The 25,744-nt window shown below is 38.2% G+C and overlaps 2 protein-coding genes across 3 annotated transcripts in view; one reads left to right on the top strand and one right to left on the bottom strand.

Annotated features, from left to right (window-relative positions):
* sog (short gastrulation) overlaps window positions 1–25,744 on the bottom strand; it is a 133,155-nt gene that overhangs the window by 40,832 nt on the left and 66,579 nt on the right. For both annotated transcript variants that reach the window (XM_069503381.1, XM_034976332.2), the window contains exons 2-3: window positions 21,844–21,947; window positions 20,791–20,923 (exon numbers count right to left, since the gene is read on the bottom strand). In XM_069503381.1, coding sequence (XP_069359482.1) covers window positions 20,791–20,923; window positions 21,844–21,947 — 237 coding nt within the window. The remainder of the gene's footprint in view (window positions 1–20,790; window positions 20,924–21,843; window positions 21,948–25,744) is intronic.
* The window catches only part of LOC117989156 (NADH dehydrogenase [ubiquinone] 1 alpha subcomplex subunit 6-like), a 131,124-nt gene continuing 119,631 nt past the window's right edge, over window positions 14,252–25,744 (top strand). Inside the window, exon 1 of the mRNA XM_034976469.2 lies at window positions 14,252–14,266. The gene's annotated coding sequence lies outside the window, so the exon portion shown is untranslated. The remainder of the gene's footprint in view (window positions 14,267–25,744) is intronic.

Genomic DNA, 25,744 nt, shown 5'->3' with positions numbered 1-25,744 from the left:
AGACAGAGAACTCATGTCCACTATCATGCGAAGGAAGATCGCTTTCTTTGGGCATTTACAAAGAGGAGCCCAATTCTCATTTCCGAGATTAGTTTTGGAAGGAAGGATTGAGGGCAAAAGGGCTCCAGGTCGCCAAAGACGCAAATGGTTGGACGATATAAGGGGGTGGACAGGGCTTAGTTACCCAAAGTTGAAAGAGGCGGCTTTAAATAGAGAAGCTTTTCGCATGATGACTTCCAGACTTCGTTTTGAAGAAGGCACACGATGATGATGATGAGATTGAAAAACAAAAGTTTCTTAAGTGATTTTTAGGGTTTCATAGCTCTACAGTAAAAACGAACCCTTATAGGATCACTTAGTGTCTGTCTATCTGTCAGTACCTACTCGTCAAGAGAATCAAAACCTACATGTTACTTCCTGTTGACCTAGAGTCATGAAAGGCAGGTAGCAAAGCAATGTGTTATAGAAAAATTCGAAAACCGTGAATTTGTGGTAACATCACAAAAAAAAATTGGGTCTGAACCTTCAGTGTGCGAGTCCGACTCGCACTTGACCGATTTTTTTACTACAGATTGTCTATTTGTAATACAGATCAATTAAACTTATAAACCTAAAAAAATCAACCATAATAACATTTTTTTAAAATTCCTGTAGAATTCCCAAAATGAGATCGTGTCATGTTTAAAGTACGGTCTTTTACATTAGTGTCTCTACATTCCAAAGATATCTTTTAAACTGTGGTGTGTTTTAAATACAACACTTTCGAAGTTGATGTTGATGCGTCCTAATTTATCTTAAAAATGGTTTATGAGTCAAACAACTTCCTGATGATGCACTTATTCCATTAAGACGAAATGTAAACAGTGCTTCTTTATTCTATTGATACATTTCCGCTCATAAGTGTACGGCGCTAAACAATGGTTTTTAGGGTTCCGTACCTCAAAAGGAAACACGGAACCCTTATAGGATCACTTTGTTGTCTGTCTGTCAAGAAACCTACAGGGTACTTCCCGTTGACCTAGAATCATGAAATTTGGTATGTAGGTAGGTCTTATAGCAGATATTAGGGGAAAAATCTGAAAACTATGAATTTGTGGTTACATCACACAAATAAAATTAAATTGTGGTCATTAACTAATAATTAGTGTTTTCAATTTTCAAAGTAAGATAGTTATATCAAGTGTGGTATCATATTATGACAGGGCTTCACTTGTACATTCTGAAACAGATTTTTGTTTGTTGTTTTATAGCATCATAGTTTTTGATTTATCGTGTAAAATGTTGAAAAAATACGACTGTAGTACGAAACCTTCGGTGCGCGAGCCTGACTTGGCCGGTTTTTTTATTGCAGGACACACTTGAGCTTGACGACAGTAATTAGCATTAAGGGGACTCCGTTCGGTGCTTTCTTCATACAAACGTAGGAGGGAAATTACAACCCTTTTCGCGCGCTTGATTTCAGTGAAAATCATCGTGCCTCTCAACTTTCTCATACAATGTCAAGTGAAAAGCAAACATGTTACCCACGTGCGCTGCCAATTTCGGCCGAGCGTCCTGCGTCACCTTAAGCAAATTTGGAGCGCGCTTGCCTTCTAGGCATAATATACCTATTCACTTTTGCCTAGGTATATTAAGGGAAAAACGGACGGAACAGCGTTCCAAACCTTAGCGGTTCGTATCAGAAACGTTTAGCAAAAACGTTTCATACAAGTAGATTAGGTGTCGACCACATAAGGATGCCAACGCTCTCGGTTTCTCGCTGTTCAGTTGTAGAACGGTGAAGGAGGAACAAGATTGTGGAGTTCCTGAGAATGTACCTACTGTCATATTTAAGAATGTTCACAAAGGCGACGCATTCAAAACACGTCTGCAAGTGCTCATGAATTATTACAGTTTTAAAAGGGCCGTTTGTGTCCACCGTGCTCTATTCACATTCAAGCAGCAGCTAAAGATGCAGAAAACAGCAAGCAAGCGTTGATCATAAAATTACGTATGAGCAAGTTAGTGCCGGCGCCACATTTCTGTGAACAATGGAATGGTATGTAAATGGCACCAAACCCGCGATCATAACTCGTACACATACAAATGTATGAACACTGCATGTCATTTTGACGTTCATCTTTACGACTTTGCGTCAACATGCTACGTCCTTATTTAGGGGCAAAGCACACACGATAATTTCGTATCAGCAAATCTATGATGTTACTCTGAGCAGCTATGCAGCGATTGCACATTTTACACTCACATTCGCCGGCTAGTTACTTACAGATATCTGGTTCAAATGGTATAAGTCGCCAAAACGCGATGCAAGCAGCATGATCGATCGCAGTACCTAGTTGCGATGAAAAATCAACGTTCTTGGAAAATTGGTCTTGAAAAGTAGTAAAGGTCTATAAAGCTAGTGGGTTATAAAACTGCACACAGTGAAGTGTACAGCATAACCATGGTGACAATTTAGTAAATGCGGTGCCGATAGTCGTAGACATTCTCATTCTCGCCAAATTTGCTTAGAGCCGCCGTGCGCCGGCGCCAGTCTACTTTCCAAATAGCCTTCGCGTCTCGCCTGTGACCTTTTAAGCACGTACTTGCCTTATGGGACAACTCCACTCCTAGTTTCATAGATTCTGACGCTACAATTTTAATTGGTCAAATTTTATTCTCGGTTTGTCGACTGCTACCTAAATACGCTGCTAAATACGTGTCGAGCGTAATTGCTTTCAATACGACACGAATCTAAATTGATTGCGAAGTCGAATCGTTCTAACACTGCATTAGTCACCAGTTTTAACACGGAGCGATTTCTACCACACCTTCAACAGTTACTTGGAATAATTATCATGATTCCTTTAATTGTCTTCAAAAGTAAGAAATTAAGTACTGATTTAGAGACACTAGCAGGAAGATTTAGCTCAGCAGGTTTTTTGTCAGGAAAATTAGACAATTTACCAATATACATACGTCATTTTTAAATCCAATTAGGAATACCCTCTTATCCCGGGAAGTGTAAATTCATCTATAAGTAATGTACTTAGTTAACCAGTTTTATCAATAAATAGACTGCACGTCTTATAGACATCTAATCTCATCATCAAAGGGGACATCTTTGTCTATAGGTATGTACTATGGATATGTAGGTTATAAGTAGCTATCAGCTATTACTCTGAAGATATGCCTGAATCCGTCACATTCACATAATGTATTACATATATCATATAGATAACGTTATCTCAATAAATCTTTCTTTAAAAACATGAAATGATTACGAAGTGGCGCCACTACTAAATTCAGCTTCGTCCATAGAGAAACACGCCTTCAACATTTGATCTCACAGAGTTGCCAATAAAGTACTATTCGTAGTTATGATCAAGTAGAACAGTTATATTAAGAACACGATAGTACCACTATATCAAATTTAATACTTATAGCGTGCAAGATAATGGTTCGTCGACATGAATAAGTAGGCAGTAGTCATACTACAAATACCTACGTGGGGCAGGGTAGCGCTTGAATGTCCTGAATTTTACTACTAAGTATTTACTATCCGATACTTCGTAGTAAAGGTTAATGTTATAGTATTTGAGCACGTGTAATATAGGTATTTGATGTTGCAGTAGATGGAACTTAATTAAGAGAAGTGTAATCAGAAACCGTTTTATACAGAAAATATTTACTAAGTGATCAAACTCAATGTAGATAATATAACTAGGTACCTGTCAGTCAGTGTTTTTGCCAGATTTCCGTAAAAATAAGGTTAACACCTAATTATTATTTGGTGGTTGATTTTCATACCAGGGTTTTTTACACAACTGTCCAAATAGTTATGAAAAATGAAAAGTCAAAACACCATTGTAAAAATTAAATAAAACTGTCCAAATTGTAATGTATTCAGATACAAGTTAGTCCTTGACTGCAACCTCATCTGGTGGTAAGTGATGATGCAGTCTAAGCTACATTAATTCCCTGACACAGGCTATATTTCATTTTAAAAAATTAGAGATCTCTACGAAATTGTAATAAGGTACCCGTGCGAAGCCGGGGCGGGTCACTGGTCAGTACCCTTATTATAAATGCGAAAGTGTATTTGTTTGTGGGTTTATTGGTTTGTCCTTCAATCATGTCGCAACGGAGCAACGAATCGACGTGATTTTTTCCATGGGTATAGTTTAAGATCTGAATAGTGACATAGGCTACTTTTTATCCCGGAAAATCAAAGAGTTCCCACGGGATTTTTGAAAACTTAAATCCACGCTGGCATCATCGCAGGCAAGCAAGTCGCGGGCATCATCTAGTCGCTACTAATATTATAAATGCGAAAGTGTGTCTCTCTGTCTGTCTGTCTGCCTGCTAGCTTTTCACGGCCCAACAGTTCAACCGATTTTGATGAAATTTGGTACAGGGTTAGCTTACATCCCGGGGAAGGACATAGGCTAGGTACTTTTTATCCCGGAAAATTAAAGAGTTCCCTCGGGATTTTTTAAAAACCTAAATCCACACGGACGAAGTCGCGGGCATCATCTAGTACTAAATAAAAAGACAACCAATTTAAGAACAGCAAAAGCTTGTAAGTTGTAAACTGTATACCTACAGTTCTAAATTCTATGTAACAAAATACATGTTATTTTTTACCCTTGCTCGTGCACTCAGCCGCACGTCATGGCCCATAAGCGTCTCATAATGCCATTTAAAGACAATACGAGAAAATGTGAGCGCTACAAGGAATTTGCGGTCGCGGTCAGTGAATTCTTCGGCTTGAGTATTTTACAATTTAAATACAGCATCCTGTTATAACAATGTGCAGATTTGTTGCACTGGTAGTGGTAAAGTGTAAAATGATAATGATATGAAAAGTTTTTATTCAGATAGGTACAAGTTAGCCCTTGACTGCAATTTCACCTGGAAGGTAGTAAGTGATGATGTTGTTTAAGATGGAAGCGGGCTAACCTGAAAGGCAGTTTTTATTAAACCCATAGGTATCCCTTTGGTTTCTACACGGCATCGTACCAAAACGCTAAATCGCTTGGCCGCACGGCTTTGTCGGTGAGGTGGTAACAAGCCACAGCCAAAGCCTCTCACCAGACCAGAGGAATTTGGAATTACAAGATTCCAAATTTCCCCTGCCGGATATCGAACCTGGGACCTCCCCCTGATAAGACCACAGCTCTCACCACTGCGCCAGGGAGGTCGTCAAGAGATATATATTACGTAACTTGGCGCCCATTCAGATTTTAGTTCACCGCGCATTCTTATATTGTATACTGACCCCCCAGAAACTACTCAGAAAAATATTATGTTGATATGATTACGAAACGTAACCTGACATAACATTAACATAATATGGATGTAAGAAATAATAATTCTTATTAGTACTTCCAATTTCTTTGCATAATATACAAAATAATTAATTATTGTAGTTTTTTTGTTTAAATGTTCTCACTGCATCAAGTTCATATGCCAATAACAAACACAAGAAGTCATAATATAACTAATAAATTAGTCTGATACCTATACCGAATTATGTACAAATTGTTGATAAACAAATACTTTCCACGACAATCAAAGCGTTGTAAAGACCTAATAATTTCTTCTCAGAGACCAGTAATATTACAAATTCAGTTATTTCGATTAATGTAGAAATCGCAGTTTACTAATAATACCTAAGTATGCCTAACATTTTGTTGTGTACCCAATTTCAACACCTAATAAAATTAAGAGTAGGTTCACGTAAATATTAAATACCAAATATTCGCGTTGGTATTTTCATCGGTCTCAATAACATGTGCAATGTTATTTGTGTCAAATAACTATCGATATATCAGCGAACTTTATTACAAAATTCACTTTGTGCCTCTTTATATGTGCTTTTGATAAATGTAACGAAAATGCAGGCGTGCGTTATTTCGAATGCACTCACAAAAAGCTACCCGTAAACCCTGAAACAAACAACGCGCGACGACGCGCGACGGTAGCGTGATTCGATGGAAATTGTACGGGAGGATAGCATACTAAACGCGCGTAAGCCTATACGTATGTATGTTAGTTAGTCCACGTTGGGTTAGGAACTCTTTATCTTCCGGGATAAAAAGTAGCCTATGTCAGTAACCGAAATACAAGCTGTCGCCGTACAAAACATTAAAATCGGTTAGGCGCTGTTAGAGGTAATAGACAGACCTTAGCATTCGTAATATTAGAGTGAATGTGCTCACACACACTTAGCAGTGTAAAACGCTTCCATAGAGAACTTGTAGGTGTCGTGTTATATACACGTTGTGCGCTGGATTATCGTCGCACATTCTGTTTGTTACAACCTTAAAAAAACATACAGTACATGAAAACATCAAACAAAATAATCTCACTAACGTATTACACTGGCGCCACCTAGCCGCAGCATTTCCATTCCCGACGATGTTTGCCTCCTTGTGTAATGGCATCAATAATTCAGTGGCTTAATTACAAAATTCACTCCTCTTTCGCATTGCATGTGTGAATGGCAGGTGATAAATGAAAATGCAAGTGTAGATACTTATAGCCATACTTGTGGAAAGTTGATCGACCGCGACAGCTCAATGGGCGATTTTACCGGCGTCAAATATCTCAGATATTTTCATCATCGAATGTCCATATTGTATACAAACATGTTGTATGTAGGTAAGAAGGAAAAAAGGAAAAACGGAACCCCAGATAGCTATTATGACGTAGACATCCGCTAAGAAAGGATTTTTGAAAATTCAACCCCTAAGGAGGTAAAATAGGGGTTTGAAATTTGTGTAGTCCACGCAAACAATTCGCTGGAATAAGCTAGTTAATAACAATTTTTAAAATCATTGCCACTATTATAAATAAATATTAAGAATGGTAGGTAAATTCAATATGATTTAACAGCTTATTTAGTATGCTTAAAGTTCGAGTAGCTCAACTGATTCCAGAAAAACTTTCGTTTGCCATCGTTTCGTATTCATCGATAACATTTTCACTTTACCACAATACTTTATGCACTTAAATTAATCAATCAATAATTCATTAATATACTCTTCTGATATCTAAATAGAGCAAAAGGTGATAAATGGAAATGCGAGCGTGCGTAATGCAAGTATCAGTTGCATTTAGATAAAACCACTCCCAGGCCCGAGCAAGCTTACATATCATCACTACATATTTTATATTAAAGTCCCCCGAAGCGGTAAGTTCGCGTTTGTTCGGACTAATCTCAGAAACTACTGTGGAGATTTTTATACGGTTTTCTCCAACAGGAAGAGGAATTATTTAAGAAGGATGTACGAACATATTTTGGGAAAATAAGCTACCACACCGGCACCGCGACCGGTGTGATGATAAATTGTGAATTAGAACATAAAACACCGGTCAAGTGCGAGTCGGACTCGATTTTTAGGATTCCGTACCTCAAAACGAAAAACGGAACCCTTATAGGATCACTTTGTTGTCTGTCTGTCTGTCTGTCTGTCTGTCTGTCCGTCTGTCTGTCAAGAAACCTACAGGGTACTTCCCGTTGACCTAGAATCATGAAATTTGGCAGGTAGGTAGATCTTATAGCTGACATTTGGGGAAAAATCTGAAAACCGTGAATTTGTGGTTACATCACACAAAAGAATTAAATTGTGGTCATGAACTAATAATTAGTATTTTCAATTTTCTAAGTAAGATAACTATCTTCTTCTTCGCTCTGGGCTAGTTTCCGCACTTAAACGTTTCCGTCTGTTGTGCGTGATAACTATATCAAGAGGGGTATCATATGAAAGGTCTTCAACGCATTCTGAAACAGATTTTTTTTAATGTATCACAGTTTTTGAATTATCCTGCAAAATGTCGAAAAACAAAAAATACGACTGTAGTACGGAACCCTCATTGCGCGAGCCTGACTCGCACTTGGCCGGTTTTTTGTGACGTAACCACAAATGCATGGTTTCGGATTTTTCCTTTTACTTATGCTATAAGACATTGTTACCTGCCAAATTTTATGATTCTAGATTAACCTACCATATAGGTTTTGATTCCCTTGGGGGTTGAGATGGCAATCGGGGTATGAGGCGAAGGGACGCTCCGCACGTCAACCGCGCTCGGCCGCACCGGGTTAGCATAGGGGCTGTGCGGCTAGTCTATCGTCCGGAAAGAAACCAGTCCTCGAGTCGGGAGGCGCACCTTCGTGTTCCTGGTGCGCCTCAGACGGTGTGTAGGGATTTTATTGGTCCCCTGAGGTGGGTCCTTAGCAGGCGCCGCTGGCTGGGTTTCGCGAACGTGTTTGGCCCCGTAGCCCAGCCACCAGGCGATGCGTGGAACATCGTGGGGTTTTAGTCGGTAAGAGTCCGACATAACCTCCGTACCTCCCCGGGTGCGGTGGCATCCATAAGGATTTCCCCACGGAAAAAAAAGGGCTGTGCGGCTCTGCGGAGCGTTCCCTCCCCGATTGCCATTTCTACTATAGATAGCACGCATAAGGACTATATTTTCATATATTTTCATATATATATTTTCTATATTTTATATTTACATGGGGTTATTCAAGGGGCGGACCAACAAATTCCTAAAAGGCCGGCAACGCATCGGCGGCTCCTCTGGTGCTGCAAATGTTCATGGGCGGCGGTAATCACTTAACATCAGGTGACCCGCCTGCTCGCTTGCTCGCTATATCTATTTAAAAAAAAAAAAAAAAAAATCATGGAACTTGTAAGTCTCCTTTTTGCGTCGGTAGGTAGTTAAAAATAAGGCTAATCGCGTTAGCATGTTCGCTGATATTTAGTCCGCGCGCTGGCGCCAACTGGCGGCGACAATCTCACTCGCAACGACAACCACATTGCTTTGTATCAATAATTTAGCAATTTTATTATTAAAATCTTAATCGTGTTTATGCATTCGTAATGCATTATTCATACTGGTCTTGAAGTTAAATATTGGCTCATTGAAATGTTTCTGCACAGCACCTATTGATTTCAAATAATAATGTTATGATTTCACAAATTAAATAAAAGGTGTTATGCCAGGTCATTTTTGCAACGAGCGCCCTTGCAAATTGTGAAATCAACATACAACGCATTATCAGTTTCTCTGTTGCTGAAAATGTTCATGGGATGCTGTAATCAGTTAAGGAGCTGGCGAACAGAACAGCTGCGTTACACTTTTGAATAAAATATTTTTTTCTTTAATCCGGACTTTTTTGGCCCACTGAATACAAATCTGAACTCATTTTAAACAAGGCGGCCTAAAACTGTTCTAAAATTGAGTCCAAAGTTTTTCAAGTCCAAATGATTTCGATCAAAACGGTATAATTTTAGTACTTGCAGACGCTTTTGTTTAGTTTTTTGCTAAGTATAAAATTTTATTTCGTGCAATTACACCATTTTGTTCACCGGCTCTTTTCTTGATAAATGAGACCTCATTCTGTAGACGTCATAATACCAGCTGAGGAAATAAACTAACAGACGTTTGACCATATTTGAACAACCTCCAAATGAAGCTAAATAGGGTCTCTAGGTCGTGTTTACGAGACCTAACTACAAGCGCACTAAACAATGTTAATTAAGAATGATTTCACTGGATTTTTCAGTTCTAGACAAAACGAAGTGAAAGAAATAAAATCTTGATTATTTGTTTCAAGGAAAATTTAAACGTGCAGTCACAGGAACTTTATTCTACTCAAATGCATAATGTACTTTACATGACGAAGTAAAAGTACAGATTACTTTGAAACATGTTTAGAACAGACGCGTCTATGTGCTCGGATTCTGCGCCCATATGCCTTGAGCCTTTATTCATAGTCCCGTCCTCGTAACCATTTAAATATTTCCCCTGTTGGAGTCAGGTAAAAAGAACTCTGATATTGCGCAGTTGGCGATCTAAATATTATTACTTACTTATTTTAGCTATGTCACTGGTTTGTCAGTTTTCCGTAAAATAACTAGTTTTAAAATTAACTTTGAGACTGAAATTCTAACGGAAATCTGGAAAATCTCAGACGTATCTAGTAGATATTAGATATGTCTGAGATTGGTACACAAATGAGAGCCAAACTACGTTTGTTTGAAGCACACTACGAATAACGCAAATAGGTCCTAAAAGTTAGAGGTGCGTGCCCGAGATCGAACACCGACCCCAGGAATAGATGTCTTAACCGCTAGGCTATCACCGTTTTTTTTTAATTTAGGTAATGAATCGTAATAGCATACCTACTAATATGTATTAATTTAATCGTACTAACATACTAAATTTGAAGGTCGTTAGCCCTTTTCGATGCGATCAATGTAAAAGAAACACACGGGCCAGTGGCGCCGGGGCCGGCGTCGCGACGTCGGTCGCCTTTGTTTGCGCGACGTATGTTCTCTATTTACGCAAGTACAGAATGCGACAGGTCGAGATGACAATCGGGAAGGGAACGCCCCGTACACCCGCACAGCCCACGCGCTAACTCGGTGCGGGCGAGCGCGGCTTACGTGCGAGAGTGCGGGACGCCTCCCCGCCTCATACCCCAATTGCCATCTCAACCCGTCGCGGACTATAGGTATGTCTTGTTTCAACAAACACGTCGCAAATTGCTGCAATCAAACTAACGCGTCCTACTCCCGTGTTGTATGTCTCAGAATGTTTCACTTAATAAAGTGGCTGTTTACTACTTAATCACAGTTTTTAATTTATTCCTATACAAGTTACCTATTCCTTGACTGCAATATCACCTGGTGATAAGTGATGATACAGCCTAAAATGGTAGCGGGCTAACCTGGAACGGGTATGGCAGTTTCATTAAGCCCATACCTCTGGTCGGTTTCTATGCGGCATCGCACCGGAACGCTAAATCACTTGGCAGCACGGCTGCCCACTTTGCCGGTAGGGTGGTAGGTACGGTTAAAGCCTCCCACCAGACAAACTTTCAAATCTTTCGTGAAAATCTTTTAACTTTTTTGATTGATGATAAAGTTTATTGGCAACGATGAAGATTATGCTGCAGCGCAATTGTTTTGCATCCTGGAGACGGGCTTAGACACCGAGGAGAAAATAGATTACTTTTATTCCGGAAAATCAAAGAGTTTCCACGAGATTTCATCTAGTAAAATATAAGAAATCTTTCACTTTGGCATTTTAATCAAAAAAAAATATAATACTAATTCCTACTCTTCCAGTAACTGAGCAATTTTTAGAGATTAGCGGACATTGCCAAGACTGAGTCCCAAGAGTCAGTTAACTTGTAACAAACGTTTCGTAAAGAGTACTAAATGCATTGAACAAAGGACGTGGATTTTACGTATTTTGGAAGACCCCCTATTTCATAATCACTAAGAAATAATTTATTTTTGATATTGTATAATGTAATGTACTAGCGGATACCCGGCGCGGTGTGCTACTACCGCTTAAAACAACTCTGTAGTTGTTGGATGGTTTTAAAGTCTTTAACGGACAGTGGTAGAAACATTTTTGTGTTTAAAAATTATTCCTGCAATCAATTTGACACCATTGCAAGTCAGCGGATATCCTATAAATCAAAGGGCGTTGATCGAAACTGTTATGTGCGGGTAGCGAGCAATGCCTGACAATAAGGTTCACAATTGCGTACTAGCATTCCATCGCGTATTTATTGTACAATAGATTAAACAGGCAACGATATATTCAAATGCCATTTAATATAAAACATGACCCGCTTTGATCTAAAGATTAATGTTTGAGGTAAATCAGAGTGGTGTTGGCGCCAAGGCGGTAGCCGCCGAGACGCGCGCTACGGAGGCCCGACCGGCTAGTCACGTAGTGATCATACTTCACACTAAAAATCGGTTAAGTTTGAGCCGGACTCACATAGGAATGGTTTTAACAAGAAATAAGTTTTTTAATTTTTTAATTTTCATACCGGCCATTTTGAAATTTTCACTACCTATTTGTTTTTATAGCGGCAATAGAGATACTGAAAAGATTGAAGCTGTGGTAGCCTAGTGGTTAGGACGTCCGCCTTCCAATCGGAGGTCGGGGGTCGATCCCGGGCACGCACCTCTAACTTTTCGGAGTTATGTGCGTTTTTAAGTAATTAAAATATCACTTGCTTTAACGGTGAAGGAAAACATCGTGAGGAAACCTACATGCCTGAGAGTTCTCCATAATGTTCTCAAAGGTGTGTGAAGTCTGCCCACAGTAAAATCCTACCCACAGTACTTATCGAAAATCAAGATATCGTCGTTTAAGTTCTAACACCACGTAAGGTAACATTATTTTCGAAACCAATCGCTAGAGAATCGACAGACGCGCCATTTCGGCCAGTCAGAAATAAGGAACAACCATATGGCATCCTTAATATAACAAACAAAATCTCTGGAAACAATAAGTTTTTTCGCCTTTCTGTAAAGTTGCTAATTTTGACACGTCTAGAACTCAAACGACGATAGCTTAACTATTATTATTTTTTTTAACCGACTTCCTCCCACATTTATTTTCCAACACTCATTATCAACACAGTTTTTTAATGTTTACAAAATATAAAATTACAGAAACATTTCTAAAATACGGTTGAATGGGTTCCACTAGCAGAGGGGTAGGACCTAAGCTGTGGGTGGTCAGGGCTCCAGGGTGAGGAACTTTCTGACAATTCATGCGGTCTCAAGAATTACCTGCCTTCTATATCCTGCCCTTGATCCAACATACAAGCGACAATTTCTTTAGATGTTGGTCGAAGCTATTCGCAATGAGAGCGTGGACTGATATCTGACTATCAGTACAATGATCGCTAAGTCAACACATGAAGAGAAAATAAGGAAATAAGAACAGTAAAGAAAAATAGATTATTACAATATTTATTAGAACGGGATATAATAACGGGATTTTCCGTTAGAAAAGTAAAACGGGTGTAAAGCGGGCAGCACTTACATAGTTTTTTTACAAGGTGTCTTATAATGTTGTAGATTTTCATTCATTAGGTATATATTATTATAATCATTACAGCGATTTACAACGTATATAACTCGTCAAATCTGCAACACTCATTTTCTTCCTCTTCGAATTACCTATATATACTTCTACATATGTATTTCAATATCTAGATAAGGTTTGCATTTTTGTCATTTTTCCACCATTTTACCCGGTCTTGAGCATCCAGTTTTATTGGTTCTCAGGTCAGAGCTCATTTCCCGTATTGAAAAATTCGTTGCAAGCACCCCTAGATGTTCTTTTGACTTCTGCGAGTCTTGCGGGTTGTCTTTTGGCATGCAATTTAACCTTTACCAAGGACTCGTCAGTCGTTCTATACAAACGTTGTTTAGCTCCATCAAACTCTATGTAATTTTGTTAACACGTTCTAGAAACTAATATCTATGTCTGTGGTTTGCCAAATTTCCGTACAACAAACTAGTTTTAAAGTTGTACAGGTATAAAGATTTGTATGTAAATATTTTAACGGAATCTGTCCTAGAACGTATCTGCAAAATTTCATTGAGTTTGATCGGTTCGTATTCAAATGAGTGCCGAACTACGTTTGTATGAAGCGCACTACAAAGAACCTCTCCCACAGTAATTCACGACAGTTAAGGTGACGCAGTACTCTCGTCTGAAATTTGACTGTTTGCTTTTCACCTTACATTGTATGAGATAGATGAGAGGCACGACGATTTTCACCGAAATCAAGCGCGCGAAAAGTGTTGAGGAAAAGTGTTTTGGAGAAAAAAAAAACTAAATGTATGATTGCAAAGTAAAGATATTTCAACTTATAAATAAATATACTATGTCTTAAGTTAAATCGTTTTAGAATTTTCAAACTCCTAATCTTATTTATTTACGCCCAAAGTTTTCATAAATTAAGTGTTAAAATAGGAATATTTCGAGGCTCGTAACTTTAAAATCAATATTTTTTCAATGTTTTATATATCAATAAACGTAGATAATGGCAAGATAAACCGATGTAATACTAAGTTTTGAGCGTGAAAGTACCCTTATTATAAATGCGAAAGTGTGTTTGTTTGTTGGTTTGTCCTTCAATCACGTCGCAACGGTGCAACGGATTGACGTGATTTTTTGCATGTGTATACCGGAAAACCCCTTTTAACCCGGAAAATCAAAGAGTTCCCACGGGATTCTTAAGAAACCTAAATCCACGCGAACGAATTCGCGGGCATCAGCTAGTATCAAATAATGTAGTAATCACCCTCATACGTTTGTATGAAGAGAGTACCGAACTGCATCCTCTTAAGGAACTTAAAAAATCGAGGCTTCGATGTCGCTGGCAGGAGTCAAATATTACCTACATCGCTAGGTATCCTATAAATACCTAGCCTATTTTTGTTTGATTCACGTCATCCATAGCCTTATATTTGACATATTCAGAATCAAGCCGAGAGTTCCCTCACTTCACTCTGCCTGCCTCCTGCCTGCACAGTGCACAGTGCACACTAACCGCAATCGGCTAATGCCACCTTATTAGTCAACATTAAAATAATAACAAGTGCTGCGATCGTCGCAATTATTTTATCCTTTTCATTTCTTGAGGGCGACACCCCGCTCGGCGCTCATAATATAAAAGCAAAAATTCGCACTTTTTAAATGACGCTCTTTATCGGAATTTAACGAGACGATCCCTTTTCACTCCTGTTATTTTCGTTTTATGCGATACTAGATGATGTCCGTGACTTCGTCCGCGTGGACTACATAAATTTCAAACCCCTATCTTACCATTTAGGTTTGTCGGATGTAGTTTTAACCAATATCAAAATTTTAACTCCCGGATATTTTATTCATCGGTGATAGCCTAGTGGTTAAGATGTTGGCTTCCTATTCGGGAGGTCGGGGGTTCGGTCCCGGGCAAGCACGCCATTCTTACTTTTCGGAGTTGTGTGCGTTTTAACTTTTAATAAGCAATTTAATAGATATCACTTGGTTGAATGATGAAGGAAAACATCGCGAGTAAACTTGCGTGAATAAGGCTGAGATCTATAGAGCGCACTTTGACTTTGCTCAGACTTAAGATTGAGTTAAAATGAGACAGATTTATGTGAGAGAAGCTCTGTCTTGTTTTAACTCTGTCGTTAGTCTAAGCTAAGGCAGAGTGCACTCTATAGATCTCACCCTAAGAGTTCTTCATAATAATTTCTAACGGTCAAAACCCTTCTTATTCAGAGAGGAGATACTTGCTTAGTAGTGGACCGGCAATATGTTGATGATGATGATGATGATGATGGATGTTTTATTTGCGCTTTTAACGCTATTAACGCTTGAACGGCACATCCGATTCGCCCCACACGTCTGCCGATCATTCAAATTAAAAAAAATCATCTCAATCAATACACCAAATTCCAACATCAAAGCTTATTTTCGCCGGAACTGCGAAAAGAGCGCAAACAAAATTACAGCATGTAATATAGGTATCCCAGGGACACCCAAACCTTACGAAAATAAAACGTGGATTATACGCGGCATCGGCGTGCACAAAACAAATTCCTCGGAGGCACATGTTGCACACTGAATTAGATACACTCATGATCGGCTTCTCAGTGGTCGGCGATAGGATGCCCGATGAACCATAAACGCACTGTGAGCGCACCTACACGCATACGTGCCTATACCTGTACCAACAATTTCCCTAACAATTTTTAAAACTAAATAAGTATACAAAAGGAACAGGTGACTGACTGAATGACTGAGCTATCAACGTACAGCTAAAACTACTACCCGAATTGGGCTGAAATTTGGCAGATGGGTATTATGACGTAGACATTCTCTAAAAAGGATTATTGCAAATTCAATCCCTAAGGAGGTTAAATAGGAGTTTGAAATTTGTGTAGTCCACGCGGACGAAATCGCAGGCGTAAGCTAGTTGTTCTATCTCTCCGTTTAAAATATAGCTTTTCTTATGTTGTCAACAGCTAACGTCCCTATATTCAATCTATCTGTGATCTGTCGATATATTCTTATAGTATGGTCTTGTCTTTTTAAAGGAACACATCAATAAAAGTCATAGACTTTTAAAAACAATACGTTTTACAGTCTTCATTTTATGGCGAAAAGGATTTATTAAAACTACGATAAATCAAGCACGCAGAGACGGTAACCGACCAACTGGACTCACAAAGGCAAAGTGAATCCTTGATGCGTTTTATAGTAATGGGCATCGGATAGTCTTTACGGCTGTTCCAGAGCATCGTCCATGAAATCAATTCCTAAATCACGACACAACTGTGCAGCGAAAATGGCTTAGCACGTAACATGTTATTAATTAATCGGCGTTTAAAATGCAAATGGGTATTCTGTTTATGCGCAAAGGTTAAAGGATAAACACAATCGCTCGCATGATGAAACACAATTGTTTTGTCACAGTAATTTGATGTTAATAACGTTAATCAATTTAAAATTAATTAATAATGTTCTCGCTTAGCAAGCGAAACGAATTTAGGACGCGCTCTCGGGCGATCAATTAGCGAGACAGTGAACGACGAGCGGTATTTACACATCCAGAACGGTTGATAATTTTTCGATCCTAAGAGTCTCGAGGGATAACGATAAAGAATCGAGTACGTTGACATCTTCGATATTCGCTCGCAAAAAATGCGTGCGTTATAAGCAGTGTTCGCTAAAAAGGCACACAGACGGCGTCGCGGCGGCGGGTCGACGGCCGCGCCCGGAATAACTACCACCAGCAGCTATATTTGCTGCAGCGCTTGGGCGCGGGCGCAGGGGGACACCAACGCGTGCCATTTCTGCACCAGCCCGGTGCATCTGAGTAATGCCATTGTAATGCTCTCGATATATCCCTCGCGCTGGACGCGGGCGGCAGACGCGCTGACGACGCCGCCACCGCGCTGCTGACCGCAACTTTCGGCGGCCCCGAGCGTTCGTCGGAGTGATTCATTGTACTCACAGTCAACGGGAGGAATCTCGCTTTAAAATTAATGGCGCATATATTTTCTCATTATTAGAACGTGTAATAGTGTAGAATTAGCGGCGGCCGGAATGATTATCCAGATCGAATGTAAGCGACGAGCGTCCATGTGTAGGTAATGATGAGAATCAGCCGTGGGACCGCCGCGCCTGTCCACCGTCATTTGTCATCGCCAGTTCCTGTCACTTCATATGTACGCATGCTTTCTCACATTTGCAATTACCTTTTAAGTCGGAAATTTGCCGATTCAACAAAAACGCGTAATGAAATAATAAACGATGCCTATCAAGGGACATTTAAACGTAACGAGTCGCTTTTTATGATACCTAATTAAAATACTTACGCATGTTGCCATATAACATATTCTAGATGTAATTTGATAATTTATTCAAATATCTAGTCTCTAAGAGTCATAATGTCTATTAATATTGTATTTTTATGGGTGTTAGGATAGCTGGTGACTAAATCTTTTGCGGTATCATGTTACAAAAGCGCGACGGGTCATCCGAAAACGGCATATTAATCGTTATCATCGAAAAAATCCATAAAATTGTATGTCGTTCGGACAATTTCCAAATGTGTTGATAGTTTTCGCGACAGATGGCTCGTGACTCACCAACCTGTTGCCGCTGGGCACTGGTATGAGCGGCGGACGAAGACGAAACCTATAAATCATTACCTACTTACTCGACAATATTAATAAGTTTCAAATTAATTTCTGGTTGTTACCTGACCTCATAAGATGAATACCATAATACATTATACGTGGCATAAACAGGAGAAAATTTTAGAGAGCTGTTTTCATACTAGAGAAAGATGATAATATCAGTGCCAGAAAATTCTTGCTAGAGCTTATAATGTGATACCTATTTTTATGTAAATTGAGAAAATACCCTTTTTAATGTATTCGAGTATTTTACTTTTACCTATATAGTGATAAGATTTTCACAAAAAAATGGTACCTATATTTTTGTAGCATGAAGAAAATAAAAATCTAGGCCACGAGCTTGCATTGCATTTTTAAAGCGTTTTAGGTATAGTTTTTGTTCGTATTTTGTCATTCCATAAATGTAAAAACCTATTATGTATTAGCTTGTGGCAGGATATAGACGTCTTTCTCCCAACATATTTTGTTTTCATGAGTATGTTTCAATTCTTTTTAGTACATTAAATACCTAAAGCTTGACTTATTTTTTCACATTTATCGGACGTATGTATTTAATACTAAAAATGCGTATGAATTAGCAGAGGTCTTCGCCGACACGAATTCTACTTACGACAGTCCACATAACGCTTTTGAAATCCTCCCATGCAGATTTTGAAGCCATGCAGGATCTTATTTAAAACCAAAACATGAAAATTATGAGTTCGTCTACCGACCAAATAACGCTATTGTCCAAAGCAGAAGTGAAACCTAACGGAGCTCTAGATTCTAGACTAAAGATCCGGATCGAATCATTTGAATTAGGAGCGACCACGCGACCCATGTCATGTTGGGAAAAACATGACATCAGTCAATACTTACAGCTTAAAGTAAAAGTGACATCACCAGTTTAAAAATTGAATCGACATCGTGACGGGCGATTGTCCCGATTGATGAATATAATATTAGGCTGAGACATTGCGAGCGGCAACTTTGAATTAAATAAATTCGTTTGGCTTAGCGAACTGAAGACTTTAATTGCTGTCTAATAGGATACCATTTCAGCTGTGTCTTCTTCATAAGGATAGATACTTTTAACTTTAAATTTGAATGCTGAAAACATTGTACGGACATAGATTTATTAAACTTTTAAAGTAAATACCCGACAATAAAACTAAGAAAAACTAGCGATTAAAAGTTAATAGATACATGGATCGAATTAAGATAAAGATTAAGGTGTGGGCGGGCGGGTGTTAGTGGTGTTAGTGTGGCAAGAGTAAAAACACAACACAAAACAAACCTTTTTTATGCCACTACAAGTTAGCCCTTGGCTGAGCTCACCTCGTGCAGAAAACTATAGTCCTTATAGGTTAGCTGTTTTTGATAAATGACGATTTAGAGCTTAAAAGCACGGAATTTTGACAAAGGCTTTTAAACCCAAATATGTAAGTACGCTACGTATTTCTTCAATGTTAAACAAAAAGTTCACACCATTTTCTGATTAAAAGTTTATCGTAGACTTTACACCAAACACGGCGTACAGATTGTGAGTTCATGTAACGAACAAGGCACGCTGTTACCCAAAGCAGAAGTGAAATCCGGCTAACGGGGTTCTAGAATTGCGTGGCTAAAGTTCCACTTTAGACTCAATTTGTTCGTTTGACATTTATGTAGCTTAGCTGAAACTAGGTAGTTAGGTACGTAAACCTACATAAAATAGGTACATAAAAAAGTCAAAAAAAAAGTTACCATTTTTTTAGCTTCTTTTCCTGGACTATTCCATTATTTACGGCTCTAACTTTGCCAATCTTGACGTTTGAATAGAGACAGCTTGCAATTTGCATGCATACTGGAAATGAGCATCGAATATTTTTCGTTTCTTCGATTTTTTTTTTCGATTCGTTTCGATTCTTACGGAATTCTTCTTACGGAAATCCTCAATCCACGCAGACAAAGATGCAGGCAAAGCTCATACTATTTGTACTTATAATATAACGAATTTTTCATTAGATTTTATTTCACAGCAACAATTTTAAATTAGCACAAATTATTTAGGTAATTTGTGCTAATTTAAAATGGAACCCATCATACCCTCCTTTATTTATATAGTGTGATTTATTAAACTCATAGGCCCTTATCGATTTCTAATTTCTATAAGTATGCGACAACGTACCGGAACGGTAAATCGGTTGGCGGTACGGCTTTAGAATTTCAATTTAAAATGATCTTTTATAATTATGTAAGCCTCCGTGTACAATCGCTTAGCGCTATCAAGATGCTCTTTAGCTATTGTCAGATAAATAGTTACACATGCGTTGTCATCCTAGTAACTATATCCGATAATAATATATTGAAATTCCGGTAAGTACTCCCAAGCATTACACGTTCGTTCCTTTGTAGTTTGTATTACTTTTGTAAATTGTGACTGGGATAGTTATTTATATTTCACAAAATATATTATTTATTAAATTTTTTACTACATAAAAACTATTATAGTGTTGATGACTTATTTAATGACATTTTTTAAATAATGCACAGAAATGGACATTTGAATTATTAATAACTTTGACATGATGACATAACAATATTTTAAGACGGTGAATTAGATGATTTAAATCATAAACACAGTTCTTGGAGCAAGCTATATCTAAAAGTTATATTTAAATGAATGCTACAGCCAAAAGTCGAAGCTCAATCACGGATAATTTTACCTCCATAACAGGTACCTATTTCAAGAGAATTTTGTTAAAAAACTGGCTAACCAGAATTAATCCTAATAGACCCCAATAGCTACGTTTACTAAGAACACTTTCTAGACCTGAGATTTGACTATTCAAATTTCAAAGTTTCAGGCGACAGAACTTTGGCATATGAATATAGCACACCAGTACAAAATCCTGAAAAACCAGTCAAGTGCGAATCGAAATCGCACACGAAGGGTTCCGTATCATCCTATAAGAAATAACACTTTTTAATGCGACACCTAGCCCACCGTGCACTCGTAACCTCGACCGGACAGCGTATTATATGTGGTTCAGTATATTATTTGTTCAAAACACATTTTAATATTTTTTTGTGATATAACCACAAATTCACGGTCTCCGAATTTTTTCTTTGCTTGTGCTATGAAACCTGCCAAATTTCATGATTCTAGGTCAACTAGAAGTACCCTATAGGTTTCTTGACAGACAGACAAACAGACAACGAGGAGAGTACGGAACCCTAAAAAGGGAGAAAAATCATGTCAAACATCTATTTAATCGTATCTTTTTCTAATAATTACATTATAAAACGTACTTACAGTCTATATCACCCGGGCAAGTTTTGCAGCATCGTCCAGGCAGCAATGTAGGGGTATCGCAAGAGGGTTCCGGACACTCGTTCTTGATATTGCGGCAGTGCACCTTGGCCACTACCCGACGCTTCTTTTGCACCTGAAACAATTTCCTTTATGACTATGTATAAGGAAGTAAAATTCACTTGTTTTTCATGCTATTAGAATCGTTTTAGTGGATTTTGCGTGTACGAGTTATCCTATCCTATAACTGTTATAAGATTTTTTGAAAAAATACCAACCAAGTGCGAGTCAGACTCGCGCACCGAGGGTTCCGTACAACAGTCGTATTTTTTCGACATTTTGCACGATAAATCTAACTATTATGTGTAAAAATAAATAATAATGTGTTTTACAATCTACAGGTTTAAAAGCCCCTTTCATCTTGATATAGTAATCTTACTTTGAAAGTTGAAAATAATAATTATTTGTTCATGTACTTTTTAATATTTTTTTTGGTGATGTAACCACAAATTCGCAGTTTTCGGATTTATTCTTTTACTAGTGCTATAAGACCAACCTGCCAAATTTCGTGATTCCTAGATCAACTGGAAGTAACCCTATAGGTGACAGACACGACAGACGGACAAACAGACAGACATCCTAAAAGGGTTCCTTTTTCCTTTTGAGGTACGGAATCCTAAAAAAACAATTTTGATTAACCTTCTGTTACTGTTGGTAGGTGCTGCTTTAGCTATAGGTAACTAAAGTTATCCATGAATCTACGAATGTAGAAAATTAACGGTGAAGGAAAAGATCATGGGGAAGCCTAAGCAGGTACCTATATGTGTGAGAGTTCTCCATAATGTTCTCAAAAGTGTGGAAATCTGCCAATCTGCTCTTGGCAAGCGTGATAGGTTATGGCCAAAGCCAAACCCTTCCTATTCTGAGCGGAAAGTCGTGCTCAGAAGTGAGGGGTTGTTGATGATGATGATGAAGATGATTATGATGATAGTTTTATAAATTGTACGTCATTAATATACCAATTTACGATGATAACAAATCTACGTGTCCACTTACCGATATACACTCACATTTGATGCAGTACATGACACCGAACGGCGGGCCAAGGTCTGCGTACCACGTCGAGCCGAGCTCTTTCGCCTGCTTGCCGAACTGGCATTCTGCAACAAGAAGAAATAACATTGAATGTTTCGTCCTCCTGAACATTTTTGATTGATATTCAAGGAACCACAAGCTTAATCCAAAACAGCAATAGATACTTAATTATCAGACACCACCTGCAGTCTATATCTCTTCATATTATTTTCCTAATCAAGGTTGCCTGGTTGAGATCGCTAATAAATGATAAGGTCGCCTTTTGTATCCTACTTTGTCTGTGTTTTCTGTTCTTGTATTGTTATTTTCTTTCTTGTTGTGGTACAAATAAAATGTATAATAAAAATTTGTTTACTTTTTTTGGTGGACATCAATATACCGTATGGCGAGAACCTCGTGAGAGCTAAGACGGAGAAAAAACGCAAGTATCTCAATCTAGCTCAAGAGGTTATCGACATGTGGCATGTGGACTGTGGAGTCCACGGAAACCATCCTTATCGTCATATCTGCAAATGGGTTGATCTGAAAGAGCTTAACCAAGAAAACTTATAAGGGAATTTGCTAAGGAAATGTTGACGATATCCTCAGCGCCTTCTCTTCTTCTTCTCTATAATATGAAAATGAATCACTAATGTGTTGCTCATCGCAAATCTCGAGAACCACTTAACCGATTTCGCTAATTCTTTTTTTATAATATTCCTTGAAGTACGAGGATGGTTCTTACGCAGAGAAAAAATTAATTCAACCTCTCCCTCAATTTTCTAAGCCCCACCCGGCACCCGGAGCGAAGCCGGGGCGATTCATCTAGTTTCTAATAGATGAACTGGCGGTTCGTCTCGTTTGTCCAATCAGCTAAACTGCGAGTAGAGTAAGTAGTACCTGTCAACATAGTGTCAACATGAAGACATGAACTTTCAATTTCAATTTCCAGTACGCTCAGTGAGGTGCTTCGAATTGGCACAAAAATAACTGTCATTTTGTATAGCACACCTCTTCCAGCGTAATTGTATAATAATGTCCATTTCAGTGATTTGCCACAATTGGCGAGCGTTAATAAATTGCAACGTCCAGCCAACCTTCAGGTTGTACGCAAAAGTCTTGGTCATTTGCTAGTTCAGATAATAACGGACGCCTTCACCCAACGGATTTATATCAGCGAATAGCTGGAAAGTGAAACCTTTCCAATGCCCAATGATAAATGTGTCACGATCGTGAACAATTGTTGTAGCATTTTGTAATTTTATTAATTAATTTAAAGGCGCGGTCACGAATTCAAATGGCACTTGATTTTAATTGCACAGATACAGTTAATACGATAAATCTTATACATAAAAAATAATGTTTGTCTGTTCATCTGACTGTTCGTTACTTTTGAATCATACTTACTATAAAACTTCCCGAATTAAGTATTTCTTCATTTTTAATCAAAAGCTTAAATACCAATTTTAATGCAGGAAAATCTAAATACTCGGCAGGAAAGGCATTCCGAACCAGTGGTAGATGCATCCGACTATTCGTAAGCACTTGTAAAAGTTTATACGAATAAAAAAGATTTTCATTTTCATTTTCATTTTCAATGAAAATAACGGATTTCATACAAATTTTCATCCCTAATTTAACTCTTCTCTTTTAGGGGTGGGATTTCCAAGAACATTCTCTTAATCAGTGCCAAGGAACTGGAGAAAATGAAGAAAAATAAATGGAGAAAAATAAATGGAGAAATCCAAACAAAACTACATCAAAACGGCCTAAAACTGCGATGACAGTTAAAACTGAGTCCAAAAATCGTAATTCAACAAAACGAATTACACTAAAGTTTCAGCAGCTTTCATTCAATTTTTGCTTCTCTTGTAAAATTTTATTTCATGCAATTACACCGTTTGGTTCGCCAGGCCCTCAAATGATAAGTACTTAGGTACATTACAAATTGCAATGAATTGGAAAGTGCATCCTTTTACACTGCATAATGATAATATACGATACATAACGATCGTGATCTGTTTTAACATTTTAAGACGGTATTAATTAATTTATAGGCGCGGTCACGATATTTAATGGCACTTGATTTTAATTACGCGCAAATCGATAAAACCTTATCATTAATTTAGAAATCGAAATAGTTGCAAATCAACAATGCAGGGTGTTCTCGCTCAATCAGTCATTTATATTCACAGTCCACAGATTAGTGCATTTTTAAGAGAGAATATTTTTGAAATATTTCTTTATAATCCATGTTAATATTATAATTATGCTAAAGTGTGTGTCTGTCTGTTAGCTTGTCATAGGTTTATCTCGAACAACTATATTACTTTTATTCCCGGAAAATGAAAAGTTTCCACGGGCTTTAAAAACCTAAATCCACAAAGTCGCAGACATCGTCTTTAATAATATGATGCGATCCGTTCGAAATGTGCGATGCGAAACTGTGGACGCCTAACTTTACAATTAGGCCGGTTCTCGATCGGTCACCAACGGTTCAGAGTTCAGAATCCTGCGTTCTGCGTTCAAATCAATGTGATCTAAACTTTTCAACAATTGAGAAAATTTTCTTAGTAAAGAAAAATACGTCAGGGAATCTATTTTTTTTACAATGTTTTACGTTCATTTGTTTGTCGTCGCTATGAATTTATTATTTCTACACTACGAATAACAATAAGTACTAATGATTTGTAGGTAGCGAAGCGACGCGTAGTAGTTAGGTAAGAGAGAGTGTTTATTGCTTTGATAAAAAGAACACAACATTCAAAAGTTGTATGCAGTGACGCGCTTAGCCAGTGGTAATCACGTTACTTTATTTTTAAAGCGAGCATTTCGTAGAATATGACAATTATTTATCCTTTCAAAACATTGCGTCTCAAGAGGAGACGACAATATTAAATTATTTTTTAATCTATATACTTATAATAGAACTGTAACTGGACGCAATCTGTACATTACACATATTTTAATAATTTTAATCAGAGGAAGCATTATATATTATCGATTATATTATGGCTTTCTCTGAGCATACTTTATGCTTAAACTACTGAATGGATTTGAACGCAACCTGGCATTAGTTAATATATACTTAGAATAGTTTATATTAGAATAGTTGGTTTTATATTATACGAGCGACCCGCCCCGGCTTCGCGTGGGTGCAATGTAGATACTAATGTGGTGTCATTGAGGTGTATTTGCTTTGGAAACTCTCAAAAGAGAGGATTTTTTTCCGACCTAATTCACATTACTTCAATTTATCTAGGGATCTCTAATTTTTTGAGTATTAAACTAAAGCTATAAACCTTCCTCTTGAATCACTCTATCTATTGGTGAAAACCGCATGAAAATCCGTTGCGTAGTTTAAAAGATCTACGCGTTCATACATACATACAGACACGGGAAGCGACTTTATTTTATACTATGTAGAGACTTAGAATAGTTTTAATTTATATTATACTTAGAAACCAAAAACAAAAGGCATCGTTCGGTGTAAGAGCTGGCGCGCACCACGGTAAGTTTCCGTACGTTTTTCCCCCGCAAAATCTGTGAACTATAGAACTAGTATATAATCTCACCTGTTGGTAAGTGACGATGCAGTCTAAGCTGGGAACGGGCTAACCTGGAAGGAGTATGGCAGTTTTTATTAAACCCATACACCTTTGGTTTCTACACGGCATCGTACCGGAACGCTCAATTGATTGGCGGCACGGCTTTGCCGGTAGGGCGGTAACTAGCCACGGCCGAGGCCTCCCACCAGACCAGACCAGAAATTTAGAAATTATAAAAATTCCAAATCCCTGCCAGGAATCGAACCCGGGACCTCCCACTAATAAGACCACAGCGCTTACCACTGCGCCAAGGAGGTCGTCAAACCTTAAAGAAA

This window comes from Maniola hyperantus, chromosome 15 (assembly GCF_902806685.2).
Source record: "Maniola hyperantus chromosome 15, iAphHyp1.2, whole genome shotgun sequence".
Lineage (NCBI taxonomy): Eukaryota > Metazoa > Arthropoda > Insecta > Lepidoptera > Nymphalidae > Maniola > Maniola hyperantus.
Note: the sequence above shows the minus strand (reverse complement) of the source record. Positions and strands in the feature narration are given on the sequence as shown.